The sequence below is a fragment of the Pleurodeles waltl genome, chromosome 1_1 (assembly GCF_031143425.1).
Source record: "Pleurodeles waltl isolate 20211129_DDA chromosome 1_1, aPleWal1.hap1.20221129, whole genome shotgun sequence".
Taxonomy (NCBI): domain Eukaryota; kingdom Metazoa; phylum Chordata; class Amphibia; order Caudata; family Salamandridae; genus Pleurodeles; species Pleurodeles waltl.
In genome coordinates, this window is record NC_090436.1 from 625,812,810 (window position 1) to 625,835,442 (window position 22,633).

At 42.2% G+C, this 22,633-nt stretch overlaps 1 protein-coding gene across 1 annotated transcript in view; it reads left to right on the plus strand.

Moving 5' to 3' along the window:
• Positions 1 to 209: 209 nt before the first annotated feature.
• Positions 210 to 22,633, plus strand: part of TRIM36 (tripartite motif containing 36) — a 340,171-nt gene continuing 317,747 nt past the window's right edge. The window contains exon 1 of the mRNA XM_069226502.1: positions 210 to 369. Within this exon, the coding sequence (XP_069082603.1) occupies positions 307 to 369 (63 nt within the window). The 5' untranslated portion in view covers positions 210 to 306. The remainder of the gene's footprint in view (positions 370 to 22,633) is intronic.

Genomic DNA, 22,633 nt, shown 5'->3' on the forward strand with positions numbered 1-22,633 from the left:
GAGGCGTGGCCGTGTGCCCAGGGGATAGGGTTAATCTATCAAAATTTTCACATCACGCAGCCCGTCACGTTTGTGTGTTTTTCTTTTTCCGTGAGCTCATCTCCAGGACCACATCACAAGTAACCAACAATGTGGACGGCCGGGCTGCGCGCAGAGTAATTGCTACAGCCGGCTGGCTTTTTTTTTTTTGTTTGTTTGTTTGTGTCCCGCCTGAGGCAACGACTAGAGAGGACACCGACCTTGTACGCGCAGGAGAACCTGCCGTCGTTCTCGGATATCTATAGGCTTCTTTTGCCTGGAACCGTCATGACAGAGCCGGACGATATCCACCAGTTCGGATTCATAGTGGACACGATCACGAGGGGGAAGGTAAGAGGCGCGCCCTGTCCCAGGCTTGGCTGATGCACCTGCGGGAGGCGCGAAGCTCAGACTCCACCAGCTGGGTTTAATTCCGGGAGCCTGGCTGCAGAGAAAGGGCCAGCTGGCGGTGGGTTGCAGATTGCAAGACAGCAGGGGTGGGGGTAGGCAAAAGGACTAGCCGCTAACACCCCCAGTTCTCTTTCTTCAATTTGTTCCCATCTCTCATACATGTGTGAAACTAACAGGATTTGCTTGGTCAGCACTTCCCGTCCGGGATGTTGCGTTTCGTTTGACAGGCTGTTTTGTTTCTGTTTAGTTGTCATGCTTCTCTCTTGCGAAATTATATAAAAATAAACGCGCAGAGCTCGTCAGCCTTCTCGCTGAATTAGCCCTATGTTGTTTCTTAAGCCACGTCATTTGACTTGTTTTGGGTTTCTGTTTTGTTTGTTGGAAAACAACTTTTAACGTGTAGCAGTTTTTTTTGTGACTGTTTTCCCCCGAGCGCATTTGGAATAAACAACGTTGATTTTTAGATGCTCAGGCCACTGCCTCTTGAAACAGTACTGAAAACCATAAAAGACAAATATATATATTTTTTTTTTAGGTAATGTTCATGTTTTATTTGTCACACTCCATTTGCGATTTCTTTGCCCACATAATTGTATATGTTCTTATTACTTGCTGTAATGTCATTGCACCGATGTTTATTGTCGTCCGAAGGCGAGGCTCATTCCTCTGTAGACACTTTAGTAGTACCAAAAAAACACAGACCCAACTCAACGTATTTTACCCTACACGAGGACACAGAGCCTAAGGGCCAGATATTGCTTCTCGCAATTTACGATCCGTTTAGGAATCTCAAATTGCGAGCTGCAAAACAAAATGTACAACAGTGTTACTGTTTGCGATTCCCAATGTGGGTCGCAAATGACCTACCCCATCAATATTATTAAAGAGATAGGTCGCAATTTGTGACCCCCCATTGAGAATGGCTGCACTCACAGGGATGGTGGCCTGCTGGGGACAGCAGACCACAATGTCTGTGACTGCTTTTCAATAAGCAGTTTTTTTTTTCATAATGCAGCCCTATTTTGTCTTGGTCTTGCGTTTGTTGAGTTAAAGCTATTAGCGTTGTAAATTCCTAACTGGCCTTTTTTTGCCACATAAATTGAAAATGAAAAGTAAAACAGCTGACATCAGCGAGCCTATTCAAAGGGCCACGGCCGCCATGAGCACGAAGGAGAGACACGAAAGGAAAAAAACATTTGCTCGCAGTCAAATGCATCAGCAAAAGTGCAGTTATCCATGTAACAGGGGCGATGGCCAAGGCAGTAACAAACCTGCCTCAAAGATGGACAAACGTAAAGCATTTACCAATTAAAACAAAAGATTTTTGAAAGGCAAGCCCATGAACGAGTGATAGTGATGGGTCTCCTTGGGACCCCTTCACGTTTGCGAATGGCTTACCACCAATTTGAAAATGGTGGTAAACTGCAAATGCTTTGCAACCTCATTTTGGTAGCAAAACATTCATACATACCTTTCGAATTCGATATTAGAAAGGGACACCATGAACATGCCCCTTCCTGATACCAAATCGCAAAACCCGAATTGCGATTCAGGAGCAAGCTATCGAATTGCAACTTGGGCTTGGTACATCGCAAAAAAGCATTTTTCTAGTCACAAACTGGCCGATTCTTCAAATTGGCCCATTTGCAACTAGAAAATATGCTTTGTACATGTGGCCCATAATCTCTTATGGTGCAACTTTCAAAGCCTAAGGACAAGTCTGCACACAAAAGGGAGGGAGGGATACCTGGGACGAGGAAGAGCAAATCAGAGAAATTAGATTACCTCAAGTAATCTGAGCATTACCTTCTCATTCCACTTCTTTATCCTTACATTAAAATACATCAGTGAAATGCAAATGTAGAGGGCACAGCCCAAATAGCTGCTGCACAGATGTCCATCAGACACTTTCGGCCTCATTACGAGTTTGATGGAGGGGATTACTCCATCACAAAGGTGACGGATATTCCGTCCGCTGTGTTACAAGTTCCATTATAGCCTATGAAACTTGTAATACGGCGCACAAGATATCTGTCACCTTTGTAATGGAGTAATCCCCTCCGCCAAACTCGTAATGAGGCCCTCTGTGTGTCTGATCTCATGAGACAGACATGTGCCTGGCAGAATGTGTTTAAATATGATCAGGTATTTCCTTGCCCGAAAGATTGTAACCCTTACAGATGGTAGATTTTATCCAACCACTCGAGGTGGAAGGAGAGGGAGCTAACTCCTTACCAGGTGGACCAGAATTAACAAACAGGTTAGCACATTGATGGAAAGGGGAGACCCTGTCCAAATAAATGCACACAGCCCAGCAAATATCGAAAGTGTGCTATGCTTTTTCTGAGGGAGAGACTAGGTTTGAATAGAACATTGGAAGAATCAGCTCATCTTCCCTGTGAAATTTGGAGCATATTTTTGGGCTGAACCTTAGATCCAGGTGAAGATCCATTCTGCCAGAAAAGACACAAAGGTAGGGAGCTTGAAAAACAAAGATCCAAAATCCCACATCCTCCTGGCTGATGTGATAGCTACTAGGAAAAAGTTAGAAACTGAAGGGAAACCTTGTCCACAGGTCCAAAGGGGGGTCAATGGAGCTCAGATAGAACCAAAGGTTGGTCACATAGAGGATAAATTCCACTTTGTGGAAGCCCAGGGAAAAAAGAAAAATACCTTCAGAAGATGCGAAGTAGAGGCCTGCACTGAGTGAACCCCATCCTAAGGTTCTCAAAAAGGCTCTAATGGCTGTCTGTTTGATTTTGAAGGTGGAAGGAGACAATACCCAGACAAACCCTTCATTAAGGTATTTAATGATTAATGCTGGTTCACATTCCTAATGGACTAAACCTTTCCAAGTACACCTTTTTGAAAGGAGGCTCAATAATGACTGTAAGTCTTACATGTAGAATATCTCCTCGAAGCTTGAACAGCATAAGCAGGAAGACCCAGATTCTGTAAACCTAATCATTCAACCTCCACACAGACAAGTGCATTCTCAGCAGAGACAACTGCAACAGAGGTGCAAAGTGAAACAGTCACATTGAAGGAATCCACCCTTGAGTTGAAGACAGCTAATGAAGAAGGATTAAGAACCAGGATTTCTGAGACCATTAAGATGATGCTCTGCCAGCATCTCACCAGACGAGCTAGAAGACACAAGATGGCCACAAGAGGGAAGGAAAGAGAAGACCCAAGGGCTATGGACATTTGGGAATTTATCCCAGAGGCACTCTCCTAATGACACCTCAAGTCAAGCCTATGGGGAATAGCTTTGGCTTTGGTGGCAAACCGCCACCAGATTGCAGAATATTTAGTGTATCTTGTGGAACATAGACTAGGTCCAACAAATTTCCAGATTCAAGCTTAACTCCAGACTTATTGTTTCCATTTTCTTGTCGTCTATCTCCATGATCTAGAATGCTGACAATGCTAACTGGTGGTCCTCTGTCCACTACAGAATCTAGATAGGTCCCTGCAAGTGCCCCCTTTCTTGGTTCATGTAGGCTTTGGTTCTTGTGTTGTCTGTTTGCAGGATCACCGCCTTGCCTTGGACAAAGAGGACAAAGATCTTTCAGACATAGAGAACCATACACAGCTCTTTTCAGTTGGAGTAATGCCAGAGCTCTGTCTGGAATTAGGCCCGATCAACTGAAGGTCATGCTGGATTCAATCTGAATTTCTTCAGGTTGACCAGGAAGCCGAAGGAAGGCAGTAGATTGTGAACCAACTATTTTCCGTTGCAGACTGGCAGCTTGATGGTGAATAAATCAGCCACTCATCTAAATATGGACGTAGAGGTACCTCTTGTGGCGTAAGTAGGCCACTATGTCAGCTCACAATTTAGAAAATACTCTTGGGGCTGATTTCAGTCAAAAAGGAAAAACCTCAAACTGGAAGTGACAGTTCCACCTTGATATATTGATAGCAAACGGCAGGAACCTGTAATGAGGGGGGCAAATGGGAATGAAAACAGGCACCTTTGAAGTTTACTCACTGCTAGACCAAATTGATAATCATTTGAAAGTATCCATCTAGAAGTGAATAATCTTTACCAACAGATTATCCTTTAGATTATTGATGAGGCACAAGCCTCCTGATTTCTTTAGAATCAGAAAAATATGAAAGAAAACTCTTTTACCTTGCTCCTCCTTGGGAACAGGACAAACAATAGCATGTTTGTCCAGTAGTCCAATGGGGCTTTGATCTCTGTCATCAGAGCCTCCTGTTTTTGCACCGAGCGGGCCAAGGGATCAAAAAAGAACAAAATCTAGAGGCAGTGTAGCAAATTCGATACTATAAACCTCCCAAACAATGTTTAAACTTAAGGCATTTGAAAAATCTTCATTCCACTTGACCAAAAATAATTTGAGCCTTTGCTGTACATGAGAAAGAGGGCTGGTTCCAGAACACAATAGTTGCTTGGATCAAAAAGGCTTGATTAACAAATCTGAGGGAGTTTATGAGAAATTACCCAACATTTCCACCTAAAATGACTGACTAACCCACTAGAAGTGCCCAACAGGTGATGGTGTTGAAAATAAGCCTTTGATTTGGAGAAGGATTTATAAAAGTTTGAACCACTTCTACCTGAAGAAAAGGGTAAGGTATGGTTCCTATTCTTTTTTTTTTTTGTCTTTATTTAGTTTTCCAATTATACAACATAACAATAATGTGGTCAACATCAATAATGTGTTTATGTTCACAACTCTGTCACATCAGTTTCACCGGTATTGCAGCGTAATCGTCATTATTGATACAAGCAACAAAGAAATAGAGAGGAACCATTGACATCATACAGGGCTTACCCCCTCTGCGTCCCCCAGACCATCTCTTGTCAGTCTGTGAATTCATTGATCATATACGAACAGACATCCAGGTCCTTTTCTGCTTTTTCCTCACTTTGAATTCTTTTCAGTCTTACGTCCTCCACCACCGCCTGCTTCATTACATCCCTATACTTTCCCCCGTAGTGGGGCCTTTATTTGACAGTCGGTGGATCGCAATGTGGTGTTTGGCAAAGAGCAGACCCAAAGCCGCAAATCTACTTTGCACTTTGACAAGCTGGGCTTTGGGATGATGCCCAGCAGACAGTGTAGCACTATCACCTTCATTCTAACGCGTCTCCCACCTAAGCTGTGCTACCTTCCCCCTGCAATATTGTGCTATTCCAGATCGTATGCAGGAAAGTGGCATTCTGTTTGGCACATTTTGGACAGGATTCAGTTCTAGTAGGATATATTCTGTGCAGCCTGACCCATTTTAAATAAGCACTGGGAAGATAAAGTGTCAATTTAAACAGTGTATTGCTTACAGTTGCCTGCACTTCCGTTAGCGGGTACGGGGGGATCATCATGCTAGGCCTCTCTACCTTTTATTGCAGTCAGTGATCTGTTCTTCTTCAGTGCTTTGTAGAGTTGTGATACTAGTCTTCTCCTCTCTCACCCCTCCAATGCTTTCTAATCTCAAATGATTTGTGAAAGAGACCTTACATTTTTGCATCAAACAAATATTGGCCAAGAAAGGGAAGATGCAGAACTGCAGCTTTCTGAAGACCTTCAGCCTTCCAGTCCCTGTTCCACATATGATGTCTAAAAGCAATGACCGATTCAGAGGAAAAGGTTGTAGGTCTTAATTTATCACATCAATCATCTGCCAGCAAGTGTGTCTGGACCTCCATCTTGGCAAAGAGCTTGACACATTTTTTGCACTCCAGGATACATGTAAAAAGAGACTGTAAGTTGCAGCCCAAACTCTGAGAGTATTAAGAGGAGGAGTTGGAAGCTCTCATACACACATTAAGACCTGAATAGGCCTTATACCAATCCATCTTTTGATCCTTGGCATTCAATGAAGTGGGGTCTTCAATAAACACTGTAGTTCTCCCACCAGACTGGGAAGCTTAAGATCAACCTTCACAGATGGTGGCAGGTCCCCATCCTCCACAGGATAGATCGAAGTTAGGAAGCAAGGGACCGTGGTATTTTCTATCTCCTTCCACTCCTGTAAGACAGCACAGGAATCAGTGGCAGGGATCTAGAAGACCATTACTGCAATTGAGAAAAATAGGCAGAACTAATGGATGTAACCTCCTCTCGTTCTGAGGGTAGCCCCAAATTTTCCCTCAAGTAAATCTGAACCAAATCGAAACCTCTTTTATAAACCAGCCTTCATCTTGGTACACGTTACATATCAGTGTCCAGTTCTTCTGCAGCATTACTGGAAGATCATGTGGAGGGAGATTAAACAAGAGACCCCAACAGATCTCATTTTGGAGACTTGTATTGAGCAATGTGAGAAAGTGGATTATTAGTTGAAGTGGGTGGTAATCCTCGGCAAGTAATAATGGCACTATTCCTTACTAGCGCCAGTTAGGTTTCAATATTTTAAACCTGAGCATAACCATTGTCAGCTGTAGCACACAGCAGACAGGCTTAACTTAGGGAAATGTATAAAGCATTACACAACACAATACAAATCCTGCTCCAATGTATAAAAATAGAGAACATTTTAATCAGGAAATAGACATGAAGACAACAGAAATCAGATGTAGGACACCACGGATATGAATTTTCAAAGTTTTAGATGTTTCTAGCGCCAAAAAGCATAGCTGGCCAACTACCGGTGCCTGGTTACACTAGGCCGGCTGAAAGTCAAAAGTTAAGGCCAGCCGCGATGGAGCACGGGTCAGATCTAGGAACCATGTTTGGCCAGATGCAGGGACCAGGTTTGGCCAGTGGAAAGTTTTACTTTCTAACTTAGTCTCCGGAATGGAAGCTGAAAGTCCTCAGCAGGGCAGGGTAGCAGGTGGTGGCCAAGGTGGGTTCCACTAGGCTGGGCAGCCATTGGACAAAGTCCCTGTGACACTGTTGACTTTTGGCGGTAAAGCTCTGAGCTGGAGAAATCCATAATTCATACCCAAGGAAGGTCCCTCACCTGCAAACTAGTTTTTTAAGAGTTTCCTCACACAATGACTGGTGCCACTCTGGCTACTTGGACATATCAGGGATAGGCTAGGTTTGAGTTACATCTGCCATTGATAGGGGATGCTTCTTTGAAGCTTGAGCAGCTGGTGGCCACATCCCCAGGCAATGTCAGGAGGAGGCAAACCATCCTTCCAGCCATAGCTCTTTTGTTCCCTTTCCTGGAAGCCATTCACACCTCCAGTGGGCTGCCTGGTGACAGTCCGGGATTAACTCTGAAAAGGCTACCAGAGGCTTTAGGCAGAAAAATTACCATGCAAAAAAGGGCATTTTGTAACAAGCAAGTAGCTCAATAAAGGTTTCAGAAATTAAGGTACTTAGCCGTGTTTTGGAGACATTCTCAACCCCTCCCTGGCTCTCATATAAATATGTTTTTAAGTGGAGTTCTCTCTTATTCTTTTGGAGGAGTGTATACTCTTCATACTGACACAGGCAAATCACTCCTTTCAAGAAGAACACAAAGGGTCTAAGTGGACTCCCTCACAACCAGTACAGCAGAAGATATGCAACCTCCCTCCAGACGCATCTACTGGTCCACTAGGATGCATCTAAGCTAACAATCAACAGATGGGCAGGATGAATTAACTCTAAAAGCACTCATCATTAATCCCAAACTGCTTAAAACAGGACTTTCACTGCATCTTGCCTTGTAGGCTGACCCGCCACTACCTGACTGTGACAGTTTGATCCTGCAAATGACTGGCTGCGTGGATCTGCTCTCTGGAACCGCGTGGATCCTGCATCACAGGTGGTGGTGTGGAGTGGTCCCCTTGGTCCTCTCTACCAGCTATCCAACTTGGGAAATGGTAAGCCTTTACCTTTCCTTGCTGGACAGTACCCCTGTGCACTGCGACTCTAGCAGCTACCAAGAGTTGTTTGCTCCTACTCGAAGGGATCATCAGGATCCGTGTAGCCCCGGCCCCCAGCACTTCTTCCCGCCAAGCACAGTCCCTCACGGCTGCTCCAGGGATGTGGGACTCCTCTTCAGATGTGCTGACTGGACCTCACTGCAACTTACTGTGCCTACTGTCAGTGGGTTGCCTGTGGGGGCTGTGACTGTTTCTGTTGGACTCCCCTCCAAGGGTCGAGTCTCCTGGGCCTTGCTGGTCCTCTTCAGCCTTGTAACTCTTCTTTTGCTTTTCTTGCATTTGCCAAGGCTTGTTGGTGGTTCTCCTACACTGCCGACCATCTGAAACCCTACAACCGACAAGAGACACCATCTGTACTGCTCCAAGGACTCCTCTTTAGCTCCGGGGCTCCACAGCTGGCCTTCTTCGTCTTCTGTTGACCTGGTTCTTCATCTACAGAAGGGTGGGTAGTAGCTCCGGGTCCCACTGGACACTCTATCATGGACTGGACTCTGTCTCCTTCTTTTGCAGGTCCTCTTCTTCCAGAATCCACTGCTGGTTTCTTCTAGACTGGTCCTGTTCTTGCATAATCCTTTTTGTAAGTCCTCCTGTTAGTTCTTGGGAAAGCCAAGTATTTACCTCTCCTCTCCTGGTAGCTGGGGGCCACTCTGGTACTCACCTCTTGGCGGTTCCTAGTTCTTCCAGCTCCCCTCTAACAATTTCAAATCCTTTGGTGGGGGACTGTATCTCGCATTCCACTTAGTATATGGTTTGGCCCTCCCGTAGGGCCCTCACTATTTTCACTAACTTTGCCAGTGCTTGTTGTTTCTATGCTAATATCTGATTGCTATTGTGTATGTAGTATATCCAGGTGGGGGGGCTGCTTTTAAGTAATCTAGTGTTGTTACTATAAAAAAAGTATCTTTATTTTTGTAACACTATGTGGTTCTTTCGCATGTGATAATTTGCTGTGTAACTATAGTGGTATTGCATAAGCTTTGCATGTCTCCTAGATAAGTCTTGGATGCTCAGCCACAGCTACCTACACTTCACTGATAAGGGGATACCTGGACCTGGTATAATGTGACAACACCATAGGGGTCCACCACAATGGTGCCCACCACACACCAGGCCATCTTCCTACAGTCTGCAGGGAAGCAAAGCCTCTCCTTATTTAAGGAAGGAGATGAGGAAGAGAAATGAATATGTAATGAAGTAAGCACACCTTTCTGCTTTGGCCACACCCTATTTGTCATAGAACAAATATGTGTTTTTCGAGCCAACGCATTCCTCAACTCCCTTCCTTCATGAAGCTGTTATCTTAATGTCTTTGGGTACACTGGTAATATTTTTCTCGTGCAGGGCACAAGTCACATACAAGCTAGCAGCACCCCTCGAATAACAAGAGAGTTTTGACCCAAACTGCTGGACCATGACCCTCCCTCCCCAACTTTGTTAGTGAAGTACAACCCGAATCTCAAGGTGCAGCATGATCAAAGTGGGTCTACATCAGCATCTACCCATCCCACCCAGATAGACTTGCCAGAGAACCACAGTGGTGGGAATGAATGTTAAATACGGTTGACTTGTTGCTCCTTGTCAGAAGGCATCTGTCCTTGGGCCTTTTCTTTTATAATTCATTTTCCTAGATATATTTCTATAGTTGTGTTTTAATGCAGCATATGAATCTTATGCAGTGCATACTGAAGCCTGAGTCGCCGTGGGTGTCTGGGTCGATTCAGGGTGTGGATGAGCATGCAAAGTGTGGCATTGTTGAGAGCACTGGAGTAGAGGCTGAAGGCAATGCAGGTTTCTAACAGTATCTACCATTGTATCATAAAAGATATTTTGACAACATGCTAATTCAATCGATGGCCTCTTTGAAGAGCAAACAGTGATGGGCAATTGGTATTACAATTCTATGGTAAAGTGTTTGAAGGGGTTACACAGCAGTTGGAATACGAACAGCACCAAAAGGTGAAAAATACAGTGTATATGAGAGGGAATGGTGAGGTGGATGACACAGAAGAAAGTAAATGCGTAAGGAGACAGTGAAAACACAGTGACGTAGAAGAAGGATAATCTGAGACATGCAGAGGGGAAAGATGTGTGGAAAAAATGCACAAGTGACAAACGCAGAGGGAGATTACAGAGAAAAGTGATTTTGAGGAAAAGAAAGACAGTTACTCATGTATCTGACTTACATTTAAAAAAATGGTTCTAACAAGCATTGGAAACCAAATAAACTGGACTTGCTTTAGGTGTATGTTTCGTTCTTGTGTGATGCGTTTGGATGTGCTAACAGTGGCAGGCTGTGACAAGCACAGGAGTCTATTTCAAATGTTTTAAGCCAATTTCGTAATTAAACTGGCCACGCCTCTTGTAATGGTTTTATATTTACGCTTCTTTGCCATGCCCTTATCAGAGGCGTCTGTCTTTTTTGCCCCACGGAAAGTGCTGGCTGTGCTATTATTAACACACCAAACAACCGGTTTTGCTGCATGGAAAATGTGCAGTGAAACGTATTACCAGTTGTCTTGGTTCAGTTGCAGCAAAGACTGGAAGTCTCAGGGGTGAACATATTTACTGCCCATGCAGAGCACTAGCAGGACCGGCCTCACTTAATCCCTGACCCTGAGTGCATCAGTGCCAGTATACCACATGGAATGGAAAAAAGGTTTCTATGTTACACCATCAAAATGCGCGCGGTGGCCTCTAAAAATATTTTAAAATTGTGCAGTAATGTTAGTCCTCGTTATTCCACAACATACATTTAAAAGCATTTTTACTAACATTACTTGCCAGATATTGTAATATTCTCGCTAACTGTACTCTATTTTTTTTTTTTTATATATATATATATATATATATATATATATATATATATATATATATATATATATATATGTATATATATATAACCATTGACATAGAAATAGGTTTAAATGTTGGCACTGGTCAGTGCAGTGTCAACATTTAGTCCTATTTCTATGTCAATGGCTATCCCGGTTTTTTTGTTCTGAACATCTGGTCACCCTACCACATGAGCAAGAGCAGGCTGTGCTTGGGTCAGTCATCCCATTTTTTATTTTGTTTTTTTAGATCTGCTGTGTCATTTACATTCCTTTGCTGGACCTTCTCTTCGGGTGTTCTTGACCCTTATTATGCATGTACTAGGCTGGTGCAAGCACCACTGTTTCACAATGGCACTTTGCTGTGCAATTCTGTGATGATGAGTGACATCTAAAAGTTGGCTGACACTCGGTATGGTAGCAGGCCGTCTAGAAAATATGAGAACTACATGCTTCGAGGACGTTATTTATTTTTTAAATGTTTAACTTGAATGCGTGTTGAAACTGCTGCTTCAGTGGCTGCGCTTTTGTTTACAATACGTGCAATAAGTGCCCTGAAAGAAAAATAACAGTTTTTAATACGTATGATCTGCTCACCTATGGTTAGTGTGTTCACAATAGGTGTGTTTTTCAATAGTTACAGTGACGCAAATTGACCTTATTTCTGAATCTTTATACGCTTTGGTAATATTGTGCCTTCCAAGTAACAAAAAACAAGTGAAGATGAGTTTCTCTGGGCCTTTCTTTGTCCAATAAAACCATTAGTATTCTTAAGGCTTGTATCCCAATGGATCTCCACCTACTACAGTAGTGTTCCGGGTTCACAAACTGTCCTTCGTTTCCTAGTTGTACTATGAGTATAAAGCATAGTTCCTTGGATTTGGCTACTATCTGAGGTCCTTGGACAAGTGACCTTTGCCATGCACAAGGTGCACGAATGTTTTCTGCATTATGATGGGGGTTTTCTAGTGGCTTGAAGCTAGGAATGTGTGTACTTGTCTTTTTGTGGCACTGACAGACGATACTTTCTTATCAAGTAACATTAGTTATTTGAAGATGGATATGAGGGTTTAAATCCTGCGCAAAGTACAAATCGTCCAGTGGCAAGAAAGAATTGTTTCACACGTCCTAAAAGCTGGCTACATCCGGACGAACTGAAAGTTTCAGTTCAGGTAAACTGTAATAACCGAGAGAAATGCATTATCATAGGGCATAAAAACTAACATCAAAACATACTTTTTTTAATGCTTCAGAAACCCAGGATTTGTGCTTAAGCCTTCATAAATAACATTTTTTCCTTTAAAAACGCCAAGTCAAATTTATATCTTTTAATGCTGTTTTTTTTTTAACGATATGCAGGGTTTGTGGATTCTCCTGAAGGGAAGGAAGAAAAAAGCCAAAATTAAGCAAAAATGTATTTATTTTTTTGTTTGAAAACTGGAAAACACTGCTGTACGAGAAAGCAAGTGTTATTTTTTAAACTAAAAAGTGCTTCTACAAAACAAATGTGCTGTGCTAAGATCACCAGCTTCTGGGCTTTCAGAAAGAAGCTGAATTGTAAAAAAAATATCTTTTAACTCAGTTTTTAGATTTTTGTTTGTTTTAAATGTTAGGCAATTTGCCTTATTTGTATAGTTTCAACCTACTTGAAGTTTGTGATGGAGATAGTTTGAACCTGGAAAGATATACATTTCTTCAATGTACTAAAAATTCGGAATTCACAAGAAAGGGTCATTTGTGTAGGTTGGTCATGGTTTGCCCAAGGAAACTGGTAGTTGAAATGTAATATAATGTACTGAAAAGGAAAACATAGTAATATAAGTAGCTGACAACGTGTTGATCTATAATTGTTTGCCCTGATGGCCGATTTACACAACTAAAATACCACTACGACCACCACACCCTTCTGGTCGCAGGGATATTTCATTTTGGTTGTCCAAAAACATGAAATATCCAGAGTCAACAACTGTGTTGCAGCTTATACCTATCTGTCATTCTGTACCAACCATGCAGCAATTCAAATGGTAAAATCTAATGAATGATAAATTAATATGAAAGAAACCTATGAATTTTTTTAATGTGCTCAAAACATAGAGTTTAGGAATAGTGTTTATTTGTACAACTTTGAAATTGGGAGAACACATCCTATCATGTAATTTTGTGTGGGTTTTGCAAAATGCGTTCTTTCACGCACACTGGCTTACATTTGAAAGCCAAAAATGAAACAAATTCAACTGAAGATAACAAATGTTCTCCTATTCTGTGTTTCCATACTTCATCTAATAAAAACGGTGCCCAAATTTGTTTGGCTGGGCCTATCGCCAGAAATAGTAAAGGCCTAAAAACTAGACTGGGAACATCAAATGTTCTTCTTGAAAAATGACCACTTTGTCAAAGTAGATTGCTGTCCAATTTTGGGTCTTGGGTTCGACGACCACCCAGGTAGACCTAACAAAATGAGATATTTCTAAAAACTAGACACCTGGGGAGTCCAGGGTGGTGTGAATTCCATGGATCCCAGTATTGTTTCTTACTCAGAATGTTCTGCAAACTTCAAACTTTGGTTAAAATCTTACATTTTCCTCACTTTCCTCATAAAAACAATATCCCACTTGTTGGTTGGGCCTAATGCACACAACGGGAATTGTCCACATGAAGGACCATGGGAAGACCACTTTGATGTCATACGGTCACAATCTTCATCTATTCTGGTAGCAGACTTTAAGCCCATCCATAAAAGTGGTTTCCTGAGAGGTTGGGGGAGGGCAGAGAGACGTTTGGACCTGTTCTCTGGTGGGGACATGATCATATGCTTGGATGGGCTGCCGCACCCATGTTTTAAAAAAATCTGGTTGCCTGGTGTCTAACTGGGTTTTCTACCCCCTTGGGGGGCATATTTAAGAGATAAACACCCACCATTTATCCCTTGGAGGGGCCCATTTTAGGGTGAGGTCATGGTCCGATGCCTTAGCAGGATGCCTACCAGTCTGATTTTTACAAATGAAGGTGCTACTCGAAGAGGTCTGCTATACCAGTCATGATCCCAAGTGTCTAGTGGACTTTGTCTTTCTCCTTGGGATAGGGGAAGTGCCCCCAAACTGATTTACCAGGGGTTAGGGAAAATCCCACCTTAGCACTAGGGAACAGCAGTTCGATTTCCATAGTTCCTAGTGTCTAGTGTCCCAGTGTTTGCACCCTCCAGAGAAGTGGAAAGAATGTTTTTGCAGTGTGAATTGGGGGCCACTCTTACCATTTCGTTTTTCATTTTTGGTGCCTAGAAGTGGGTGGACAGCCCACCAACAACCATCCCAGGGATTTGGAAACACTGTTTGACCAGGGGAACAGGCTCCCATATATAAAATCTGGGGACAGGGGGCAATTCCCTGTCACTCACCTTCCCACCCAAGGAAGGGTAATGGCTGTTTTGGCTACAGGGGAGGGACAAGCCCATCCCAATTCCTAGGTCTGGAGTTGTAGAGAGCGCTGTCCCGTGTGTTTAATCCCTGGTGTCTATTGGTATCTCCGCTGAGATGGTAGATGGACTCAACACCCAGTTGGTCACCTATATCCCCTACCCCGCCCACACAGGAAGGTAAAAGCTGTTTTGGCTGACTGATGGTCAGCCCCAGTGCTAGATGATGGCACTCTCCGTTCCTTTGTTTTTCCCATTTCTGTCTTTACTACATTTTGTATGCCACTACATGATACCTTTTCCTTTACAGAAAAACAAGCAAAATGGGAAGGAAAAGGGAAAAACGAGGGAGTGGGGTAGGATAGGGAAAGGAAGAGAAAACACAGTTTGGAAACTAAAAATTATAATAACGAAAATTAATATAGAAATTCAGTAGGTTAATACTGCACCTAGCATAAGATTGTCTTTTAGTGTTATTCGGTCTAAATCAGAAACTTCAAAGAAGGACCAATGATGAGCCTGTTAAACAACCAATAATGACATTAGTATGTTTTATGTAAATTGTTTGCATACAAGTAGATACTGTACTTTTCTAGGTCTTAATTCCCTATCTCTTCAGCAAGAAAGAAAATAGAAAAAAAACTTATTGAGAATCAAGGCCCAGCCCATTGATTAGTCAAATAATACATTATTCTCTCATGCAGTGCTGCCTGCACCACATAATTAAGCCAGTTGTTAAGGGTGGAGTGCTGACATTGGCCCACTTCCTCAGAACACACATTTTCTCCAAAGCCAGTGCTGTGTATGTCCAACTTTCCCTGTGGCAAGATTTGTGCGAAAGGTCTAAAGTATCTTGTGGAATGACCAGTGGGTGTGGGGGGAGGGAGGGAGGAGTATAGATGGACATCATTCAAGATATTCTCCGTGTTAACCACCTCACACCAGAAAATCTGCAATGATTCACATGACCACATCAAATGCAGCATACAATCTCCAATCTGCTTCTCTATAAAGTTTATCTACCGTGCGCTGCCAACGTTCCCTTAAGAATCTTTGTAGTTGTTTGGAGTGAAGCTCTTCTATGAGAGTACACATCAGATATTATTCCCCTGTAATTACTGCGTAATTACTGAGACAGAGTATGATAGGCAATTGAGGTGGGACATCTAGGACCAAGTGGAAACTTGATTGTATACAAAGATTCAGTTACATGTAAATCCACTTTTGTCTTCCATCAAGCTGGAGCTCAAACTGGAGTTCTTCAAAGGTCTTGAATCTTCATGCCACAAGGACATGGTCTAACCAATGAATTACTTCAGCCACCCAGCTCATCCAGAATATTGATCTATTTTCAGTGTTTCAGTGCCATATTCTGCCTTTGGGGCGTCTGAGAGTACAGGAATCCATTCCATGTATTTGTAAGTGTTTTGTGGATGGTAGTCCATGTGCACACTGTCTCTCGCAGAAGCGGGTGCTTAAGGTCCAGTGAAGCTGCCACATCTTTATACAATAATCCAGAAACACAGTGGTTTTCGTGATGTGCTTTTCCAGTTGCACCTAGTAAGGTACCTTCTTGATAGTAGAAAATAGCTACGTGTGCCATGTAGTGCACTCTATAAAAGAGGGCCATATGTAGAAAACCGAGGCCCACTGATGATGTTGCAGCCTGTCATTTTGAGGGTCACGGGCATGCTCTCTGAGAGACTGAAACATCGTTTTTGATCACTTTATCCACAAGATTTAGTGTGGCCACAGGAAAGGAGAGAGAGGCAGCACCCCACAGATGTAGTTGAATCTAGGAGCATTGATGATTTTGATTCTCTCCACGTTGCCCCAGAGTGACAAGTTAAGAACTAACTATTTGGCGAAATCTCAACACTGTTGCACTGCTTCTCTAAAATCTCTTCCAACATAAACCCCAAGGTATGTAAATCAAATGTGGAGACCATTTGAAGGGTAGGCCAGCCATGGCCTAAAGGCCAGTATTAGCATTCATGGGGAGTGCCTCACTTTTAACCCAGTTTATTTTGTAACCAAAGAACCTGCTGAAGTTAGACACTATGTCAAGCCCTCCTGACAATGAGGTCTCCAGTTCCTAAGTAGAAGCAGGATGTCCTCGGAGTAGAGAAGTTCCTGTTTACCTGACACCTGTAACAATGCCCTTATTTTGGGTGGCAGTGGTTTAATCTCTAAGAGGAAGAGGAGTGGCAACATGGTATATCCCTGTCTAATGTCACTCCATATGGTGAATCAGTCTGAGCGAAAACAATTACACAGAATCAACGCTGTGGGGGTGTTGATGCAGCCTTTGAATCTTTTGAATCAACTTCTCTTTTGAAGGCAGCTGTGGTTAATTTCTGGAAAAGGTAACGCCTTTCAACTTGGTCAAAGACATGTGAGACACAGCATTTTGGCTATCTTGATTATCTTTGACTTGCCAGAGTAGATGAACAAGGAGTCACATATGATTATGATAAGAGTACCCACTTATCATAAAGCTCAAAATGCAACTCTTCTCAGCCCAAACACTCACTTCATCAATTCATCTAATGCTGCCAGACCAGTCTAAATATACCTGCCACACAAAAATACATGGCTGTGACAAACACATTTCATCAAGCTGTATTTGCTCTGCCAGACTATCATCTTTCTACTGTTAGAGAGTTGCTTGTGATCTACTGTGACTTCTTTCCATCATACTTCCGGTACCTTGATGAATGTCCACTGTTCCTGAATGTGTGCCTGTCGATGCTTTGTATATAACGGTTCACAGACCTGCAGAACACCCGACTGGTATTCATTTCCTTTTCTCAAGTTGTTTTAATTTTGTTGACCACCTTGCCATGTTAGTGAGAGACTGAAGATATGCTTTTTCTGTATTACTGTACTTTTTATTTGGGTCCAAAAGAAGGTGGAAGAAAAAGTAAGGGTGTTGCACCAAAACGTACGTCATCAACTTTTAATTTTCCCTATTGTTATTAGCCACACAAGGAGAATAAACACAGTTTGTCTCTTTTGATATTTAGATTTTGGGCCTGATTCAAAGTTTGGTGGAGGGAGGTACTCCGTCACAAACATGACAGATATCCCATCCACGGTATTATAATTCCATTATAGACTATGGAACTTGTAATATGGTGGATGGGATATCCAACACATTTGTGATAAAGTAACCCGTCCACCAAACTCTAAATCTGGCCCTTTGTGTCTACAGCTGAGACATTGTATTTAACTAAGGACTGAACATCTCGTTGGATTATCTCTGTGATACTGGGGGCAAAGCTGATTTTGTTGTAATGTGTTTTGTGATAAATTGTGTATGTTTTTCTAAGGAACAATATCATTATTTATAAATGAATTTGGAGTAAATAAATTGATGAAGGCAGTTATCTTGATTAATATTTGGATGTTTGGGCAGAGAGGAGTTGTTTTTGGGCACCCTAGGACAAAACTAACTTGAGTCTTCCTGTTAATTAGGGCCAGTAGCAGTTTTCCTAGTCGGCGGGCAAGGACTTGCACTAAAATCGTGACACCGGAATTTATGAGTGACCTTCAACAGATTTTTTTTTATAAGGTATGTGAAGTAGGGTGATCATCGCCCTAGTGAACTCTGACAAAGACCTTGCCCAGCAAGGTGGCCAGGAAATCCACGGTCAATTTGTATAACTCAGCCAGGAATCTGTCTTTTCCCATTGTCTTTCCCGACGGCAAGGACTATATGGTTTGCGCAATTTCTTCTGCAGTGATGTCAGTTTCCAGCTGGTTCCCTACTTTAATGTACAACCAACGTAGGCACAGATCCATGAAGAACTTATCCTCGTAATACTGGCACCCACTTTTAATATCAGAGGTGTAAAGGGCCATATAGAATTTTTCGAATTCTCCCATGATTTGAGCCAGGAGTATACTTGTCAAATTCTCTGTAGTTGAGAGAGCTAGTATAATTCATTATATAGTATACTCCATTTGTTTGTTCTCTAATGCCAGAAGTCTGCCAGCTTTCTCACCACTTACATGTTGTTAAAAATATATGTCTTGAGAAAGCCTTCTCAGCCCCTAAAGAGAAAAGCACGTTTAAGTATAGCTATGTGCAAACAAGGGTTTTCTGAGTTTTGTCAGAGTGATGGTCTCTGCCAGACTGGTTAGTGACTGAAAATATCATCCAAGCATGATCTGTTGTTCCTTGGTTGTGTGCAGCCAGATATAGAGTCCTCAATTAGATAGCATCTTACATAGGGTTTTCAGGTGGCCCAGAGTGTCTGTGCCGAGCCCTGGAGGCCTCACTGTACCCCATATTTACCCTGAGATAGTATCTCAATTGTTTCTTTTCTACTGGGTCTCTGAGCTTCCATGAAGGTTGAAGACCCAGGGTGGGAAAGTCCAAGATCAATAACCAACTGTGTGGGTGAGTGGTCTGAATTACCACCCTCTAGTAACCGACAATTTGCTAGCTTTGGGAGTAGAGGATGTGATAATAAAAATAAATCAATCTTAGTTGTTTCCATTCCACAGACACAAGACAGACACATAAAACATCTCCCTAGTATTGAGAAGATACCATGGATCAAGAAGACATGAGACTCAATTAAATCTTATAGTAAGTGCCTAGCATTGTTCCTAGCATTGTTCCTGCTTTTCTCAAGGGAACATATTTATCACATATTGGGTCTAAGGTAATGTTCCAATTGCCCCAAAAATAACTTTTGAGTGTCCGAGCTCTCTCTGTAGCCTGTTCTTATTTGCAAAGAAGTAGATTTACTAGGAATGAGTGTGTACATGGATCCCAGTATCAAGTGTATGGCTAATTTAACAAAAAGGGTTTTCTCCTCTGGGTTAGGCCATGACTTACAGATGCAGTCTGATAATTTTATACAGCAGGATCACAACTTAAACTTTTCAGTAGGATGATCCTGTGATATAAGGGACATTTCCCACCCAGTCTCCCTTGAGCTTTTGGGATTCAGTTTTACATATGAGTCTCTTGAATAAGAGCGATGTCTGTTTTTTTGTTTGCTAAATAGGGGTTTCCATTTTATATAGCTATTGAGACCTTTGACATCTAGAGAAAGTATGTTCAGGTTTGAGGATGGGTTGATTCTTTTGGGCAGCTGCAATGCTGACCTCCACTCTGGGGGCCAGTGAATAGGCAGAAAAGAGTTTAAGTTGTAGCTATCAGAACGTAGGGCTGTGAAGGTAGGCTCTGGATATGTTTTGGTCCTTTAACAAAGGAACAAAGGTGCTAGGCTTAAAAGATGCAAGTAGGTGTATCAGTTACACCAAGGTGAGGTTAGAAGCAGAAACTACACAACTGTGATTGGCGGGCAACTCATTCTAAGGCTGCCTTTCTGACATGATATATGAGCATAACAATTAATAATCAGTGGGAGACATCCCAGAGGAAAAAGGGGGAACACAGTTGGAAAAGCACAACATGCATATATCTGTGCTCAATAGAGGGAGATTACGTATAAGCAATAATGTAAGTTGCAAGGTCAGAGTGCAGGGCTTTTATTTCCTTAATTGTGTCCATTGTTGCTTGCTCTACTGCCTGTACCAATAGCTTAATTTCAGTTCCATCATATTCGCCTTCAGGGTAGTCATGAGGTATCCGAACTAGATTGTGCCATCATAGTGGTGGTATATGTGCCCTTAACAACTTCCAAAAAGAGGAGCCGATGATGGGGCTTTCCAGATGACATAAATAATCAGCTTATGCTCATAAGGTGACATAAGTAATAGTTTAAGTAATCTATCACAAAAGTCGTTAATAGCTTCAGGGTCTTTAGCAGAAGCACCAATTGACTGCAAGTGCAAGAACAGGGGATTCTCAGATATACCATCCATAACTAGGTGAGCACCTGCAATAGCCTCCTGCAGCAAGTACGGGGCTTCGTTGGTGAATGTCCGGGATAAAACTCTATATGACAGGTGGTGGTGTAGAGATCATCTTTCTACAACTTCAGTGCCTCTATCCAAAGTGGCAGCCACTTCTGGTACCAGATGGGAGTTAGGCAGTGCCCGTCTTCAGGCTGCGGCCACCACCTCCCATGCCTTGTGGGAAATGTGGGGTAGACTCTGCAGATCCCTCTTCCAGTGGAAAATAGAGGTTTTTTTTTCTACTGCAGGGTGTAGGGGTGGGTGGCGGAGTTGACTCCTATGACAGTCCCTTTTCCTACATCTCTTTTGTTTAGGGGGAATTGATTTCTGACTGGGGATTGTGATTCCTTCCCCTTTGAGAATGTTTAACACAATATCTTAAAAAAATGAAACTTAAATATTTTATTGTTTGTTTTTGAAACACATCCTGACCTCCTGCAACTCAAAAACAAAATGCCTTTATTTAAAAGCAATCACAGACATGGTCTGCTGACCCTAGAAAGCCACCATCAATGGGATGGCTATTATGTCTAATGGGTGACAAACTGTGACCTACCTCATTAACATTATTGAGGTAGGTCGATTTGCAACTCTCTAGGAATTGCTAAATAAATGTTCCAAGGTTTCTTACATTAGGAATTGTGGTTTCCTAATGGTAATTCGGTAAGAATCACAATTTGAAAAGCGGAGTTCCTAATTTTTGTACATCTGGCCCTCAGTGCTCAACTGTCTTCTGTAGTCCTTAAATATGGATACAAAGTCTGCTAACCTCGTCCTTGTATTAGCCATCTCTGTCCATTCCTATATCATAGGTATGACATCTACATCTGCCTAGCCATGCTTTCGACATTCAGGGTTTTCTGGAAGGCACTTTTTAGTTTCTGCAGATGATTCCGAAGGGTACAGTTTTCATTGTATGTTGACAGAATTGTATTTCGTGTGTTCAAATTCTTCATCCACACCTAATCTGAGATTTCATCTACAAACTGCAATTCCATGAAACAGTCAAATCGTCTTGGTAGGCTTGTTAGTGTGGGTATTAAATATTGCTGTGATCTGTCCGCTGTAGTCTATCAAATAGGTAATTGTTGAGCTTGAAGGTTTTTGGCATTGTGCTTAATAGGCACCTCCACAGTAACCCCAGTAATCATAGTCACATTTTCTTGGCCACGATAAGATCATATTATTAAGACAATGAGCTCACTTGCCCTCTTTTTTCATGAGCTTGTCTGATATTTTAAAATACATTATTCTTCCATCCTGGAATGGATAGATTGAGAGCTCGTTGTTTATCCAAGTCTTGAATTTCCCAATAGCTTATTCTTTTTGTTACTGCCTGAACATCTATTATTTTGTTGTTGAGGAAAATACAGGATACCTATTCTAAATGTCCCTTTTTAGGTCTCGTCTCTCTCTCGCAATAAATATTGTATACAGCAAGGGGCTTGCAGTCTGCCCATTTCTTAACATTTGTCAGCTTCATTGTCCCTTTCATATGCTGGCTTCTAATTGGCCAGCTTTTGCTGGATTCACTTCCGGTTCATTCATCTAGAGCATGCACCTAGTATTGATTGTTGTGCTTCAGCTTGATTGCTGTCCTTGCACTGATCACGCTGTAACTATGTTTTACTGTGCCACACACACTTCGAAGAAGCTATCTTCTCCTTTGAAATGCATGTTTATTGGGACAACAAATACTATTTGCTTTTATTGTGACAACAGTTGTTACCTACTTCCAAATATACTATTACTAAGACATGACATGAACACAGTTGCTTTCTTTAGGTGATAGGATTTTTTGACAAATGCCATATTTTTTTTCACACAAAGGGGGATTTACTGATTTGCTCAGAATTACAGAGGTGGTGTGCTGAGGTCTACCAATCATTAGCAAAGCCAATAGCGCTTGCCTTTGAGACTATTGGCTCTGCCATTGCCTTTGTTTATGCTGTACAGCATGCGCATTGATGATTTTGGCCATGGTTTGTAGCCGTGCTGTAAGGCACTGTGACTGCTGAGGAGCACCGCTACAAATCATAATAAAAAAGGGAATATGATGTATCCAGCGCTAATGCACTTAAAAAAAAAACATGTATTAGCCCTGGTTGCATCATAGCGCTATCCTAAATTAGTTTTAGCCACTCTAAAAAGCATTTTCTCTGCTTTACAGCATGGCTGCAAAACATTGCAAAGCCAATAGGTCTCATATGTAAGACATATTGGCTTTGCCAATGC